At 33.4% G+C, this 18,196-nt stretch overlaps 1 protein-coding gene across 13 annotated transcripts in view; it reads right to left on the reverse strand.

Moving 5' to 3' along the window:
• Nucleotides 1–18,196, reverse strand: part of FBXW7 (F-box and WD repeat domain containing 7) — a 229,553-nt gene that overhangs the window by 5,584 nt on the left and 205,773 nt on the right. For all 13 annotated transcript variants that reach the window (XM_057494833.1, XM_057494792.1, XM_036887774.2 and 10 more), the window contains 5 exons: nt 11,334–11,468; nt 6,725–6,848; nt 4,227–4,363; nt 2,813–2,926; nt 1,391–1,572 (listed from right to left, as the gene is read on the reverse strand). In XM_057494833.1, the coding sequence (XP_057350816.1) occupies nt 1,391–1,572; nt 2,813–2,926; nt 4,227–4,363; nt 6,725–6,848; nt 11,334–11,468 (692 nt within the window). The remainder of the gene's footprint in view (nt 1–1,390; nt 1,573–2,812; nt 2,927–4,226; nt 4,364–6,724; nt 6,849–11,333; nt 11,469–18,196) is intronic.

Here is an 18,196-nt window from a genome sequence, read left to right on the forward strand (position 1 = left end):
AATGACAGTTATTCAACAAAACAAATAAGAATGAGGAATTTAAACAGCTGAAGATATATGCTTTACACCATATAATTCTGGTAAAATTAACTAGACATACACAAGTCCTCAAACAAAGGCTGCTTGTGCTTATATTTAAAAATTTAGTAGGCTATGGGGACATTAAGATATACAGGTTTTAGAAGATATACATGTAGAGGCAACAGAACTCCCTTAAAACTTTGGCCCAAAATTATTAGTTATATTCTCCTTAAGATTAGAGTGATACAATTACTGCAATCATCTTTGGATTATAAAGGAGAGCTGAAAACTCAGTACCTTTATGTCATTCTTAAGAGACAAAGAAAGGACAAAGTTTCCACATTTAGAAGAGTAGAAAATGAAAGCATTGAGAGATTTGAATCAGAATATAATGGAAACTGAAATGCAAGATCTCTTGGTACGAATTCCCTCAATTTTCATAGTAGAGCACACTGTTTAGAGGAGATTAAATTTACAAAATGAAAAGGTACTTTTCTTCTCATATTATAAATCCAGTGTGAAATCTGCTTAATGTAATAGTTCTTGGTTCTCAATAAAGAAGGTGCTATAGACACAATTAAAGGAAAGGACTGGAGTGGATTCACTGTGAGGACCCCTCAGAGAGACCTTTTTGACAAATGAAGTAGGAATCCCATCTGTTTAACAGGGGTACCACGAGGACATGCCAACAGAAGAAAGAAAGGACTTGAACAGGGAGGTTTTGTAGGAGATACAAGCAACAGCAAAGGCACTGAAACCATTCTGAAAATTCCTTAATTTGGAGAGCAACAGAGATCTCCCAAAGGGCAGTGATACTAATATAATTAGAGGACAGTCTCTGTCAGCTGTGTAAACAGTGAGATGACCCAGTTTGAAAGCTGTCAGTAGTTCAGGTGACAGGTAATCAGAGAATAAATCAAAGCCCACAGGCTTCAGCTTTTCCCTAGATATAGAGGAGATGATGGAATGGGCGTAGGGTGAGTAATTAAAAAGACTCAGGGACTTGCAGCCTGAATAACTGAATTTGTAACAGTAGCAGAGATATGAATAGCAAAAAAAGGGAAATGATTTTTTTTGAAACTGATGATTAATCAAAATGTAGAATAATAAAGTAAGGTATCATTCAAGATTAGAGAGTTTCAAGGAGGAAGCCAACACTACGAAATGAGGAAAGAAATCTAAAGACACACCCCAATTTTAAGCCAACACACTTAAGTCATAAGTATTAAAATCCAATTTAAAAGCTCATTTTATCACTATCTTTCTATTAAACATAGTAGATACCATATAAGCTGAACTTTACACAAAAGGTCCCAAATTCACAAGTGACAGAGGATGAACTCCCAGCATTATGGGATTTTTGCCTTACCTTTTTTCATGGAGATGCATACAACGAACAGTGGAAGTGTGCCCGTATAAAGTGTGTATACATTCTCCCGTCTCTGCGTTCCACACTTTGAGAGTCCGATCCGTAGACCCACTAATGATGATATTGTCTCTCATCTGTGATGACCATACTCCACCTGTGTGTCCCACTAATGTCCTCAAACACTGGAAAAACACTCAAGCTGATTACTTTTGGATAGAAAGTAAAATGATTCAAATAACATTTCAGTAGTTCATTAAAATTTGGAGTAAAGTTATTTACTCAATTTGATTGTTTGGCATGTCAGAAAATAATTTTTCTGATCAATGTAATATGATCCCATTGCTACTGCTTTGACTATTCAGCAGCATTACGTATTAAACACACACACACACACACACAGTGAGAAACAAGTATACAGAAAGTAAACATTATCATTAACATGTGACAGCTCCAGCCAGGCCTCTTTGAGGAAATAAGACTACAACTGCAACTTGGTTTCTTCCATGAGAATGGATTAAATGACAGAATGCCAGCAGTGTGGGGTGTGGCTACATACCACATTTCATCTGAATCTGCCCCAAGGCAGTACTTAGGAGCCAGGCAAGGTACCTCTAGACAAGTAAAGACAGACATTAAAACCCTGAAATAAATCCAAAACTAATATTACACTATGGAAATATGAAGCTGCTTTAAAAAAAATTTTTTTTTAATCCATCTGACTTGGAACATTTAGAAGATTCTTGCCGAAGAATCAACATGCTATAAAACATTTTAAAAGACATACATTTCCCCACCTCACTTTCATCTACTACCTTTTAGATAATCAATTACTTAATTCATGAAAATATTCTCCATTGGACAGATAAAAATAAGTACTCACTAGAGAACCATAGAAGTATAATATTGTAGGCAGTGAAACTGACTGCTTTGACTGCTTTTTCTTCAAACCCTTATTTAAATACCTAGTGTGCTTAACTTCCCTCTCGCAGGGTTTGAGATAAATCTAAATTAACAAGATTTATTTGACTTCAAAACCACCCGCAGGTTTTTTATCAACAAAACAGTTTACAAGTAAAAACAAATATCCCTCAATATTCTTTTAAAAATGACTAAAAAGGAAGGAGGTCTTAGATGGTAAATAAAGGTGGTAGAAAAAAATAAGCCAAGAAAAAGATAAAAGCACATCTGTAAAATGTTAAAATAGCTAAGTCACAAAGATAGTATATAAGAGAAGAAACGACTGACACCCCTATCATGAGAAACATCATCCTCATGCCAAGGAAAAAGCTAAATTAGAGGCTCTGATATTTGCTATCAGAATAAGTGAGGGTAAAAAATGAATCCTTGTTTTCCTTTCCCTGGTTGATCCCTGCAAAGACATACACAAAATGACTTATGAAGTGCAGAAAGACATGAACTTACTTTGCCTGTGACTGCTGACCAAACTTTTAAAGTGTTGTCATCAGAACCACTAACTATTCGGTTACCACAAAACTGTAAGCATGTGATCACATGATCATCATGTCCTTTTAGCACCTACAAGATAGATGTACAGATTAGAAATATGTTGTTTCATTATGTTTTAAAGATACTGGTGAAAATAAAAATGAAGCCATAAATAGGAACAGCAACCTGTAGCTTATTTCTCAAACTAAACTTTATGTAAAACATGAAGCATTATCATCCTTACTGGCTGATTAATCTAGTATAGCTGACCCTTGAACAACGTGTGAGTTAGGGGCACTGGCCTCCAACTCCCTGCACAACCGAAAAGCCACCTGTACCTTTTGACTCCCGCCAAACCTAACTACCAACAGCCTATTGTTGACTGGAAACTTTACCAATAGCATAAACAGCTGGTTAACACATATTATGTATATGTATTATATACTGTAGTCTTACAATAAACCAAGCTAGAAAAAAGAATATATTGTTTGAAATTGATGCAAATCTCCAAAAATTTTGCCAACACTTTTGAAAAAGGTCCACATGTAAGTGGACTTGGGGTGTTCAAACTTGTGTTGTTCAAGGGTCAGCTACATTAAACATTTTCTTGTTTCCATATTCTATTATTTATATTTGAGACACCAATCTTAAAATTCTGCTGAGTCAAAATCTCATAAAGATGGTTCAAACTCATATGTATTTTATAATTATCTATTTTATCTGTTCAAACCAAAAAACTGTGCATCTAGGCTTTGCAATTTTCACAAAAACAAATGCACCCACTAACTAAAAAGAGTAACAGTAATTACTAACTTCTTCAATTTAAAATTTTAAAAAGGCCTTAACAGGAGAGTGTACATATCATATATATATTAACAGAACAGTGTCCCTGCAAATTGCTTTTTTCCAGTTGTAAAAACATATCTAAGAATTTCAAGCATTTTGCCACTCTTTATATACTTGAAATGTTGTAAGACAGAAAATCAGAACAGTGCTTAAATTTGGAAAAATAAAACATACAAAGCCACCAAAAAAACACCCCAACGTGGGCACTCCTCAAAAAAATCATGTTCCAACTATGTGCTCAGATAGGGTAGCAAGTTCTTAGGTAAAATGTGTATGATACAAAATTCAACACAATATTCAGAAATTTTCACTTACGTAAGATACAATAACATGCAATTCAACTTAATCTAGTACAATGAGCTGTTAGAGAACTCAATAATAGAGCAATATTGTCAGTTACACTTTCACTTATTTAAAATATTTTATTTTCTTTCTGCTACAGGAAATGGGTGTCAAGTTACACCATTTGCCAAGAAGTGAAAGAGTATACTAGGTGCTAAAACTGATTAACGGTTTCTGTTACACTGTGTATCGGTTCAGTTACCTTCGGAGATTTGAGTTCTCCTCGCCTCCAGTTAGTATCAATTCTGTGCTGTCTGATGTATGCACTTTTCCATGGACTGTGTATGAAACCTGGTTTTATTACTTTTCTTCTCTTGATGTGCAATGGTTCATCAATACCTAAAGTTTTGAAGAGTGGAAAAGTGTAACTGCCTTCACCAATAATAAAAATTATATGTTTTATAATGTGTCTCATTTTCCCCTATGCTCAAAACCAGGGAATGCAAGACACTGTCCAATTTTGTAATAAAATACTAATGTAAAGTTTGCATTCTTATGGCATGTTTTTGTATTGACCATTTCCTTCTCAAACTGATTTATGGAATGTTGGTGAGGATATGCAGAAATTAGAACCCTTGTGCAATGCTTGTGGGAATATAAATAGTGTAGTTGATATGGAAAGTAGTATGGCATTTCCTCAAAAAAAATTAAAAATAGAATTACTGTAGGACCAAGCAATTCCACTTCTGGACATATACCCAAAAGAACTGATATCAAGGATTCAAATAAATATTTGTACACACATGTTCATAGCAGCATTATTCACAATAGCCCAAAGATGGAAGCAACCCAAGTGTCCGTCAATGGATGAACGGATGAACAAAAAGTGTTATGTATATATACAACGAAGTATTTTTCAGCCTTAAAAAAGATGGAAATTCTGACATTTTACCACCTGGATGAACCTTGATAACATTGAGCTAAATGACATAAGTGAAGCAGAAAAGGACAAATATTGTATGATTACACTTATGTAACGTACCTAGAGCAGTCAGATTCAGGGAGACAGAAAATAGAATGATGGTTGCCAGGGGCTGCAGGGAGGAGGACTAAGGGGTTATTGTTATAAATGAGATGGAGTTTCAGTTGGGGAAGATGAGGAAGCTGTGGAAATGGATGGTGGTGATGGTTACACAACAATGTGAATATACTAAATGCCACTGAACTGTATACTTAAAAATGGTTAAAATGATAAATTCTATGTTATGTATATGTTCCCACAATTCTTTAAAAAGTCATTAATGATTCTATGAGAGAACATAAGGCAGGGGTGATTAATCCCCCTTAACATATATATATACATATAGGCACTTGAGAAGAAAAGGTTCACTCATTAGTCCAAGCCACAGACAAGACACAGGCAAGACGACAAACCAAGTATCCTGGGTCTTCACCTTCAAGTTTTACTAACCATCAGGGCTTCCCACTCAACTATATATAACTTTCACAAAGGGGAGGATATCCTATAAAATATATCTGTCTCACTCTCTATGATTCTTTTTCAAAAAGTTGCTTGTCAAGGCAAATAATACTTTCGTATAATTTTTCAAAAATACTATCTTTTTAGATGCCTGCTGGAAAAAAAATGTCCTTTCTTTAGTTAATATGGATGATGCCTACTCCTCTACTAAGAAAGGGGATTTTTTTTTTACAGTTTTCAAGAACATAAGCTTCCTGATGGGAAGAAAATGGGAGTTCACTAGTATATTCCTAACATTTAAGAATGTCTAGCTCATAGAAGGTGTTCAATAAATACTAAGAAAGGAACAAATGAAAAACAGAATATTTGAGTATTTAACTGCTAATTAATTTTTTGGTTCCCTTTATTTTATTATTATTTTTAAATGAAGTCATTTATTAGTAGGAATACCAATGGATTAGTATGAATTCATACCAGTGAGTTATTCTCCCAAGGATAACTACAATTTAAACCTTATTTCTAAGTATAGGTATGAGAGAGAGAGGACACCTTTCTCCATGAAATCACTGGCAGAAATTTAGCTACATCTTATTTTAAGCAATTTATATTTGGGTCTTGGTTTGTCTTTTTTTCATTGAGGTATAAATGACATGCAATATTATATTGGTTTCAGGTGTAGAACAAACAGTGATTTGACAATTACACACATTATGAAATGCTCACCATGATAAATATAGTTGCCATCTGTCACCATTCAAAGTTAATACAATATTACTGACCATAACCCCTATGCTGTATATTTCCTCCCCATGACTTATTTATTTTTTACTGGAAGTTTGTACCTCTCCATCCTCTTCATCCATTCATACCCCCTCAAGCCCCTCCCTCTGACTACAAACAATCTGTTCTCTTTGTCTGTGGGTCTGGATTTAGCTCTGATTTGTTTTGGTTTTTAGGTTTCCTTTAGATTGCCCTCATCTTAACTTTTTCTTTGTTTATTAGCTCTATTAGAGACTGGGAAGCAAATCTAATATATTTGCTATTACGTATAGTGCTTGTTTTGGCTCATTTGAGCACGTGGAAGAGCCTGTGGATTTTATTTAAGTAGGTGAATGTAAATGAAGACTCATTCTTGATTCTTTGATAGGCTGCCAGTTCTTTTTTCATTTATCCACCCTTTATACTACTTGTACATATATTTATATTTTTTGTATTTGTTTTCAGAATCACCTTGTTTTTTTAAAGTACAAATATTTTCTCTATGTGATTTTGAACCTTACCCTCTTCTTTGCATTTCTCTCTCCAGAGAAGGTTGTCTTCTGCCAAAATTCTCCAGTAGCGACATGTCTGAGCTGCTTGTAGCAGGTCTTTGGGTTCCAGGAATGAAAGCACATAAAGTGCCAGCTATGAAAAGAAAAGGCACAGTAAATCCATATTTTAAAAGTTTATATATATAATAAGTTAATTATTCTCTACAGGATGAAGTACATTAGATAAATATAATTCTACATTCTCATTTATAAATTATGAAAGGCAGTAGCTCCTAATATTCACTCTTAACAAATACACAACAGATGTAAAACCTACTCTATTAGTTTTAATGAACTTTATTCTACTAACTCCACTTCTGCAAGGAATACGCATTAAACCTGCCTCTGCTCTTGCCTTTGCTCTGTGAGTCTCAACTCTCTTTATCTATGTATTTATTTTACTTTATTTGTTTAAATTTTGTCTTTTTTTTTCTCCCCACCACACTGTAAATTCACTCAACAAAGGTAAGAAATGAGATTATCATATATTCTGTGTGGTATGATTTCAGATCACTTTCCATAAATAGATATAATTAATAGTTCTTTAAAACATCAAAGTGTTTATTATCACAATGATGAACTTTTCAAACATTTATGCCCTTTACTGTAAATGATGAAAGGGGACAATTACTACTCCAAAGACATGCAAAAGGAACTGGGTTCTAATTACATAGCTCATGAGAATTTTCTTGATGGGCCAGACAGGCTTGTATATCACTAGCTCTTTGAAATATCGAGTTTAAAATTTTTCTGTCCAATACTTACAAACCACTGATTTTTTTTTCAGTCTATAAAGTATATTCAAATAAGGGAAGAGGAAAGAGAAGAAAAGGGAGAATGATAGCTTCTGAGTATGCTTATTCAATTAGCCTTAGAAATCACATAAAAATTTAAATTATGGTATTAGGACAATGATCTAAAATAGAGCAATAAGTTTAGTTTTCATATAAATTAAATTACAAGGATTAAAACAATTATTTAAAGAGCCAAGGGCCATACATGGAATAAAAAGCAGAGTTTGAATTATTTTGATGCTAAATAGGAATTACATGATATAAACTATGCTTTCCCAATGACTCTGTATACAGATCTAATCATTAGTACATTCTATAGAAAAAGTACTTCAACTAGTCAGTATTCAATTTAAACTACTACTGATAAATGACCATGAAAAACTTTTGTGGAATAATTATTCTCTATCAGAGATCATTCAGTATCAAATATAGAAACTGGGTCCTGGTCTACGTGTATGTGTCTACAAATATACAATACATATACAAATACACACACATATATATACCTCAACATTGTATTTTTTAATGGATACTCCATAAGCCACTTCACCTTGAAATTATCAATCAAAGCATGAACAAATGTCACTTAGTGTCAGTATAACGGTAATGTGATAATACTGTATTATTAATCTTTTATGTGAAGTGATATTTAACAGAAATAATCAGACACAAAGTTATATTTATGGAAAAGAGATGCTAGTTAATGCCCAGGATATTTAGATTGGCCATATGAAAAAGTCTATTTGTTGCTTTAGTTATCCAGCTGGAGTAGAAATGAGGTAATTTACAGAAATATTCAATAGATCTTAAAGCCTAGGAAACAGATCCAGAGCAGTTTTGTTTTCAAAGGTACCTCTCAATATCAACAGGTAAAATTTCCTTTATTTCTGGTAAATAAGAGGACATCTAGACAGTATCTACAAGTATTAAAACAAAATGTAAAGAAACCCAGATGCTGAGGAAAGTTGAAGTGCTAACTCCATAGGTAACTGGTACACTTTAAAACAGCAAAGGCCCTAATTCATGAGCTTCAACTTTCTAAAGGTTTGCCTATTTACATTAGCCAGTTCTATTAAAACTACTCAGTATTATAGAAAAGATACACAACGAAACAGAAAACTAAGATTAAGAAAACTAGAACCAGGAAAGAATAAGCCAGAAAGGAAGGTTTAAACAAGGGAAAAAGTAGAATACAAATATGCTTGCAACAATATCATACATAGTTTTTCAATTAAACTGGCAACAAAAAGGAGACAGCAATTACTGTCTACTATGGGGAAGTATACCAGTCCCTCAAAGGAAGTAAGGTTTTCTCATGTGGCATTCCTTAGGGGACAGAGAGTGGGCACTATCCCAAGTGACATCTCTACAACATAGTAGGGGTTTATGGGTTTCTTATAGCCAAGTCAAATGACCTAGTTAATGCAGGTTTCTACTCATTTGTCTTAAAGATAAAATCTAGATTAGTAATTCTTTCTAAGGATCACTTCTACCAGACAGAAACTCTTAAATTAAAATTTTTTTCAATTACCTTTTCTCTTGCCCAAACTTGTTATTTCAGCAAGAGCTGTAATTTTTTTTCTCTATAACCTATATAAAAGACGACCACATTAAAAGGTAGCTAATAGTTTCTCAGAATTACTATGTTTCAGTGGATTGAACTAGTAAAAGAAACAATAATAAAGAAAATGTTGGCTGATCCTACGTTAATAATTTAGATTTTGTTCTAGATCATCTACTATATATTACTATGCTTTTCTTGGCATTTACTTATAAAATAAGGATAATGCTGTTTATCCCAAACCTCCCACGTGAGATTAGTGAGATTTCTGATAAGGTTTTAGAGATTACTAAGTAAATGCTGGTGGTAAAGAGTTTTGAGCTCCATTGAAAGGAATTATAAGAAAATTATTGTAAGTCTACTTCCTGACATGAATGTAATAACATTTTAAATAATGGCAGTACTTGGTCTTCAATGTGATGTTAGTTTCCGTAAGCACTTAGATTGATACCATTATTTCTCCACATATAAAATAAAGCATTTTTCAGAATAGGAAACATTTTTTCTAGTAGTTGAAAAAAGGGAGAACACAGTGATATGGTTAGCCAGGGCTCACTTTCATTCTCTTATCTGGCCTCACTTCTTTTTCCTTGGACAATCTTTAAAAGAACACTTAATCCAAGCAAATCTTTACTGCATTTACTCCAGCTATTAATAATTTGTGCTCAATTCTTAGACTCTTTAAAATATTTTCATATTCTTCTGATTTTAAATCACATTTTTGTATGTTAAGAAAGTACTATGGAAATCCAAATAAAACAAATCCAAAACAAAACAAAAAAATCACATTCTTAATGGTAAGGGAACAAATACTAAGAAAAAGCCTACATTTTAACAAAAATACTACCTTCTAAAATAAGTAGGATATCAAGGGAAACTATGAAGACTATATCAAAGGTGAATAAATTCACTTTCAAATACTTATATAAGTGCTTCCTATTATTAACATCTTTTTGGAAGCAAAGAGAGCTTATGTCACTTTCATAAGCCAAAGCTATTCAAAGGGCTCAGTTTTAGAATGAGCCAGCAAGAATATAAATTTTTTTCTGGGACACACAATGTCACTTTTAAAAATCACTCCAAAAAAGAAACATTTCAGGAAAAAGATGTTTTTCCCCTTTGCTTTTTCTGGCAGTTATAACTTAGTTTCATACATTAAAGATGATGAAATAGTATTTTCATAGAATATGAATATAGAATTCAATAGAATAAAATAGTTTTTTTTCATTTTATTCATATCCAATAAATAATCAGTTCAAATCCAGAAATGTGAAATTTTTATTGGGACTATTAATAATGCCATTAGGATATTTAAAAGATTATCTGAAAAAACTGACTTCTTCTCTCTTTAAATTTGAAATTTAAAGGTCCTTTCAATAGTATATCATATTTTATATCGTCTTCTTAGCTGACATATAATTAGTGACATTTACATAATTTGTGAAAGTATAAATCATGGTGACATGCATTATTTAATGTTATATTATTTGTTTGCTGAGAAAAATGAAACTAGGAAACCTAACATCAATAAAGAACTATACCTAAATTATGCTTCATTTATATAGCCAAGAATGCCCATATGATTGCAATCTATGATAAAAAATAGTGCCAGCTTATATAAAGATGAAAACAAATGGGCATAAATAATTCCAGAAGAAATCGTATAAGAATGTAACTGATAAAGGAAATCTGTGATTATTCATGTGTGTGTGTAATGAAGGTGAGAAGGGGTGTGATCAGCACAAAAGATACACATATGAAATTCCATATACTTCAAAATAATTACACAATGTAAGTAACAGAAGAATTCAACAGCCATAAAACTATTAGTCTCAAAAGGTCTTAAACAATATTGCTATTATAATAACAACAGGATTTCTAAAAAATCTACTACTAAAATGAAGACAACTAAAGTTGGACTTCAAATAACCTGGGAGAAAATCTTGGTAAAGAAACAATCAAATTACTGCAACTCAATCGCTTACTCTCATATATGACTTATTGCACGATGGACAGAAGTCACTTAGCCTGTAAGTGCACTTTAATCTGAGAATTACATCATTAAGTCATGGCAGCTTACCATTTACAGCCCTCTTCCACACTGATTAAGAGTGCTGAACTGACAATACTGAATACCATAATTAGCATGACAATGTTTAAAGGTGGTAGCTATTGAGGTTATATTTTCAAATAGCACCCAATGAATATAATGTATAATCCTTACCTCTTTAGGGAGCAAGGAAATGAAGTCTCGTTGAAACTGGGGTTCTATCACTTGCATCATATGTTTTACTTGGGTTGGTTCACAACTATCAATAAGTTCATCTAAAGCAAGCAATTTCTCTGGTCCACTCCAGCTCTATCAAAGAGGGATTAAAAATTTTCATTATTTTAATAGTCTTAAAGTATAAACTCATAAAGGAACATCTACATCTACACACAACCTAAAAAGCGGCTGCTTGTAGTGACACTTTCTCCAGAAGGCATTGAAGTGAAAATCATTTAGTTTCATCAAGTTCACCAAGTTAACTTTATTTTGTAAAAGCTTTGAAAAAGTCGTGGTTTTGACAGAAGAATATTTTTGCACATTATTATAATTGTTTTGTGTTTCTCTGCCACCAAGATAGTAGTTGAGAAATGAAAACTTTATTCAGAAACATCAATTTGAGTTACTTGAGTAAACAGGGAACTCTGACAGATGATTTTCCTTTCTCTTCCTAGTGGGTACCATAAAACTTGATGGTTTTAATGAGGTACTCATCTGAGAGTTAGGAAACTGGCAGCAGCATTTAGAGAAAAATTAATAACTGGATATACTACACATCTGACAAGTGTCTTCCACAAAAAAGCTCTTTGATATGTTATGTGAAAATAATTCCAGATTAAAAAAACAGCAAACAATAGAAAACAGTAGCTAGGACTAGACTTAGTAGTAAAATTACAATATGAACAAAGACCAAAAAAGGATAAGAAAGCACTACATTACAGGAAAACAAAAACACATAATTATACTTTAAAAATATGAGTTCCTTTAAGCTATACTAGGGGATTGCTCATAAAAAAAAAAAAGAAATTCCCATTCAGGAATACCTGCACAGAAAAGCCATGATTCTCAAAAGGAAAAACTAAAAGCCATATGAATAATTTAAAATGTTAGAATTTCCCCTCACAATGATAATGTAAAACATATATCCTTGCAATACTTAAGTGAAAGAACATCCTTGGGCAGGCTGATTGAAGTACCTTTGTGAATTATTATGTCCATTTTGGAAGTGGGTGAAGAAAGAAAATGTGAGGATTGGAGCTAGAAAGATCTGGATTTTGATATTCCATTTCTTGCTCAAACTAGGAACCTGGATTTTGTAACATGTGAAATAGATAATAACTGAAAATTGAGATATATTGAGGATATAGGAAGCCTTATTCAGAATACTTTTAAAAGTATTTTTTAAAGTACCCCTTTAGAATCTATAATGTAGTTCACCTCTTCCGCCACTATCATAAACTTCTAGGAGTACCTCCATTGTACTTATCACAAACATCTCATTTAATCATCATAAAAATCCCTGAGAAATATGAATATCCCCATTTTATCATCTAATATGAAGAAACAGGTTCTAATAAGTTGTGTCCTTTCCTTGTATTTCTAAGCATATACATACTAGAATATTCTCCTTGAGTACTCACCTGGTATCCTTTATGGTTAGGGTGAGGATTTATACAGAGAAATTACAATTACTCGTATACATGTAGAAGCATACACATGGCCAATTAAAAGCAGTTAATTTTAAGTTTGATTATTCTGTTCAGTTTCACTGACATAGCTTTAGATCCTGGTTCAAAACTTACCTCTGACAAAACTTACACTGATCAATCTCCACTCATCTCTTATTATTTAGTGTGAGTACTATAGACTCTGCTTTATTGATTTACATTCCTCACAGGATTTGAAGTGGGTTTTTATAATACATTGTTCCTCTCCATCTATATTATACAGATTCATGTACACTATTATAAGGACATGCACATTTTGGGTGATAGATAACTATGCTGACTTTATTAAAATGCAGCTTTAATTATGTCACTTGATAGCAGAATAATTTTAATGTAAACTTCTTAATCTCCTTTGCATATATGAATACCTGCTTTAAAAATATTTTTTGAAGTGTTTACAGTTATATTTTTTATGCAAATATAAAAATATCCTATGTAATCTTCCATAGTAAAAAGATAGTGAAAAATATCTTTCCATTACTATTACTACATTACTAATTATACATATTGACTAACAGCTCTATAATATTTCTAATTTACAGTAATATAATATACATGTTTAATATAAGATTTTTGGGGTCAATGTATCATTACTATCTTTAAAAAGGAACAGAACAACAATATCAATACACGGTACATGATTGCTAACAGACAGAAAAATATTTTTTATCAAGGACTTTAGGCAATTGGGTGTAGTAAGAAAAGAGCCAGACTAGAAGATAAATAACGAATTCAGAACTTAGGTGAATGTTAAAAACTGTGTCAGAACTTATATTTAAGGTAAAGTGCATGACAAAAATTATGCCTGGATAGCAAAATGTTTCTAAAATTTTAAACAATATTTTTGTTGTTTTAAGTAATATTTAAGAAGACAAAATAACAATTAAAATTAAAGTTAAATCTCTATTTAAATCATATATACATGCAGCAGGTATTATTTTGCGACATTTTATTGAAAAGTATACCACTGACAAAGATTAGAAACATAAACTGTAAACTATATAGTAAATGAGACTGTTTCTACTGACCATACATATTCAACAGCCTAATTACTTAAAATCACATCTCTTAGATGATTCCAACAAAGGTCTAGAACATATAGGCAGCTTTTCCCTCTCTAGCCTGAACTTCTCCCTTGAACTCCAGACCTATATATAAAATTGCTTACTTCACACTTATTCTTGGATATGTAATAGAAACAACATATCCTCCATCTTTCTCTTTACATATACATGTCCATAAGCCTCTTTCAGTAAAATATAATTCAATTCTGTTAGCTGCTCAGGTCAAAAACTCTGTATTCATCCTTGAGTCCCTCCCTGTATCAGATGGTTCTGATCCATCAATAAATTCCAAGGCTTTAAACTTCAAAATATACAAAGAATCTGATCATTACTACACTGGTTGAAGGTACGCACTATCCTCTCTCACCTGGATTATTCCTGTAGCCTCTTACCTAGTCTCCCAGCTTCCCACACTGGCCCTCCTCATTCTATTCTCCACAAAGTAGTCAGAGCAATATTGCTAAAGGTCATTCTTCTGCTTAAAACTCTCTAGTGGCTCCCCATTTCACTCAGAGTAAAAGCCAAAGTCTAGGTTGGCCTACACAGTTCTAATTTCTTAGTCCTTTCCTTCTTGTTTACTTGTGTTAGCTGCAGACACTTTTTCTGTGCTTTAAATACACCAATTATGCTCAGCTTCAAAGCCTTTTTACTTGCTGTTCCCTGGAACATTCTTTCCCTAGATACCTACCTGCATGGCTTACTTCCCTACTTTCTCCTCAGATCTTCTCTGGGCAGTGTTTTAAAATTAAAAAACAGTTCCAAACCTCCAAACCCACCCCCTCCTAACTGGAATATACGTTCTGTGAAAGGTTTTTTTTTTCTATTATTTTCACTACTGTATTCCAGAGCCAAAGGGGGACTTAGCACCTGACAAGTACTCAGTAAGTATTTGTTGAATAAACAAAGGAATCCCCAAGAAGTCAGAAAATACTGTACCAGTGCTATCTCAAAACTCTCAAGAGCATGTTTCTAGCCTTTATATATGATGGTATCACTAGGACTTGCTTTGTCTGGTTTCGAGATTGGTTCCACATTTTGCATAAATACATTACATGGTTTAGCAGCAAGGGAAGTACGTATTAACTTGAAAACTGTGCAGCTAATGGCTATATTAAAACAAAACAATAACCCACAACAACTTGTAATGAGGAATAATGGAAAGAGCACTGAATTGGGGATCAGGAAACCCAACTTTTGCAGGAAGTTACTCATTACGTTACATATTAACCTCCACATGACTTCAGTTTCTTTATCTGCAAAGGTGTTGGTAATTATGATAATAATTATTCTCCTTCTGTTCTGAAAAGAAATTTTCCTGGGAAAGAAAAAGCATCTTCCTTTGGCCTTTCATGGTCAAGTTATGTAGGATCAATTGAAGGGGAAAAGGAAAAACCTCCAAACTCAGAAAAGACTAGGAGAAACAAAATTTGATTTGTGGACAAAACCTGCAAATGCAAACTTGACAATTCCCCTTGAAAGTGGCATTTTACTTCAGATAATTGGAGAATACAAGTGGTTGAGAAGAGTGCAAAAAGCACTGAATTGTCACCAGGGCCTGGGTTCCACCAGTAAACTACATGGAAGCCCCCTAAATAAGTCTGAGCTTCAGAAACCCTACTTACATAATGAGGGGCTTGGCCCAGGCCAGTGGTTCCCAAATGCTGGTTGAGGAGTGTAAGAATCAGGAGTCCTACAACCCACCATCAAAGTGTCTGATTCAGTGGTCAAGGTGGGGTTGAGGACTTTTTTTATGTTTTAAATAAACAACTCATCCAGAAGTGATGCAGGTGACTCACAAACCAGCAGCAGTTACTAGCCTGGACAGTCTTTAGCATCCCATCCATCCAGATATTCATTTTATGACTTTAGGCAGCACTGCTCCTGAACTTCATGTGGCAAAGAACCTCCCGCAGATGGTTATCCAGTCTATTTGAACAGTTCCAGGATTGGCATACTTACTATCTCCCCTTCTACTGTGGGTCAGATCTAAATAAGTTTAACTCAGGGAATATGAACCAGGTTTTGCTTTGTGAAGAAAACAAGAATATACCTGATTCTCCTTTTAGAAGTCTTCAAAATTTTAGACACATTTTCCCTTTGTCTTCTAAGGCTAAATACATGACTTTCTTCAACTCTTCCTCACACACAACAAGGGTTCTCGAGCATACTGTCTCAAATACAATTGAAAGTCATTTTGTTTCAGCACTCTTCTGTTTTAGTATTTTGTTGACCAGCAAATAAAGATCTAAGTAAGTTAGAGGACATGTACAATTTCTAAGTGTTACCATGAATCTAAACTATACCCCTCAACACAAGCAGTTTTTACTCCACTTTCAATTTTAAAACACATATTTTCTACTTTATCATTTTGAGTATAATATTTTCCAAGTACATTCATAGTTTTAATGCAATGCAAATATGCATTGATTCAAATGCTAAAGATGTTAACCTAATGACACACGGATGTAACTACTGTTATTATTTCAGACTTGAGAAAACTGAGGCTCACAAGGCTCTTTCCCAAGAGAAGAAATTAACATTTTTGAGTCTCCACTGTGTTTCCAAGTATAGCTTTAAGCACATTTACATGTTGTCTCTCTTCTGACAACATTTTAGCTTTTTATCTATCTTACAAAGGATGAGAACAAATGCGAGTTTGGCTGCATAGCATCAATGAAGTTATCCAGTTATTTAGTGACAAAGCCAGAATTTGGGCTAAGAACTTTTTCTTCTAAGTCATACGTGCTTCTATCAGGATGTCTCTGAGTATAAATTTCAACATAAGAGAATGTTAATGTTTATGGTGTCTTTACTTAGCTTAAAATATTCAAGTGAAAAACCACATATGAAAACCCAAATAAAAAAACAAATAAAAATGGGCAATCCTCTCCCCCAAAATTGATGATCTGAAGCATCAATCTGGCTGCCAGAAAAAAGCAGGAACAATGGTCACTGAAAAATTCATACTGTACAAAATTTCTGGAGTATTTTTGTTTTGTTTTTAATTTGTACTTCTATTTTGCAGTGGCATTCTGTTTCAATTTCCCTTTATCCAAAATGGCATATCATTTGTTCTCAATTCAACTAACAAATTGAGTACACAGTCTTGGTCAGAATAGATGGAGCTGGGCCAAAACAATGCTGTATCACCACCTGAGGAGCAATAGCAGAACACTAAGGGGACAAGCTCTCCCATTTTGCTTGTTATGCAACAGAAAAGTCATCATTAAACGCCCCCAACAGCATATCAGTAGAAATTATGCCAGTTTAATTATCCCTCAACTGTACCACATAGGTCACCTCATGATTCCCCTACTTTACTAGGAGATTATATCTCCCCACAAGTTAGGCATTGAAGCATCATAAGCCTTTAGGCAAGTGATTCATCTCTAGTTACTTCGGCACCAGCCCTGAAAATAAAGGGCAGCATGCAACAATGAGGGCCTGGGTGTGTCAAGAGACAGACATGGTATTCAAAGGATCAGGGTCCTGATCTTCCTCTCTAATTGACCTTTTGTTGCTAGTAGATTTCTTTACTACAAGAATATTTATCTGAAAAAATATATATATAATTCTTTACCAGGAGGGATAATTTTACACGTTATTCTTATTGACTAAGAATGAGTTGTCTTCACTGCATCTACTTGTTTGAAAAGCAATCAAATGAGTTTTTCTACAGAACAAATGCTAGCCTAATATTCTTTAGTTTACTGAATCTCATTAATTCTGAGAAACAAGTTTATTTGTTCACAATGAACATTTGTGAAGTTGGGATGCATCTAATAACTATGGTATCCCAGATTTGATGACAAACAGTATGTGGTAACATGTGGACATTTCATTAAGAAAAGCATGAGCCAGCTAAACAAACATTGTACAAAGGATTCCCTAACCACCCTCACTGAAAAATAAAGCACAAATACTCTATACTATAAGTCAATACTTGAGAAAGTTCTCTTAAATTTGGGAAAAACCTAAATGGCTAGCAAATAATATTTTGATACTCTGATGAAACATTGGAAAAAATGGGGCCTTACCACATTAAAAATAAATCTCATTCTGGACTACCTCCTGATAAGAAATAAAGAAATAAAACTTTTCATATAAAATAAACATTTTGGGGGCTGTCTACAATGGTGATACAACTATTACTAATAATGTAATTTTCACTCATGTTGGTACTTTCTTATAAAATGGTATGAAATCAACTGCTGCACTATTCTCAAGGGCTGTGTTGCTCACAAATAAG

Source organism: Manis pentadactyla, chromosome 1 (genome assembly GCF_030020395.1).
Source record: "Manis pentadactyla isolate mManPen7 chromosome 1, mManPen7.hap1, whole genome shotgun sequence".
Taxonomy (NCBI): Eukaryota; Metazoa; Chordata; class Mammalia; order Pholidota; family Manidae; genus Manis; species Manis pentadactyla.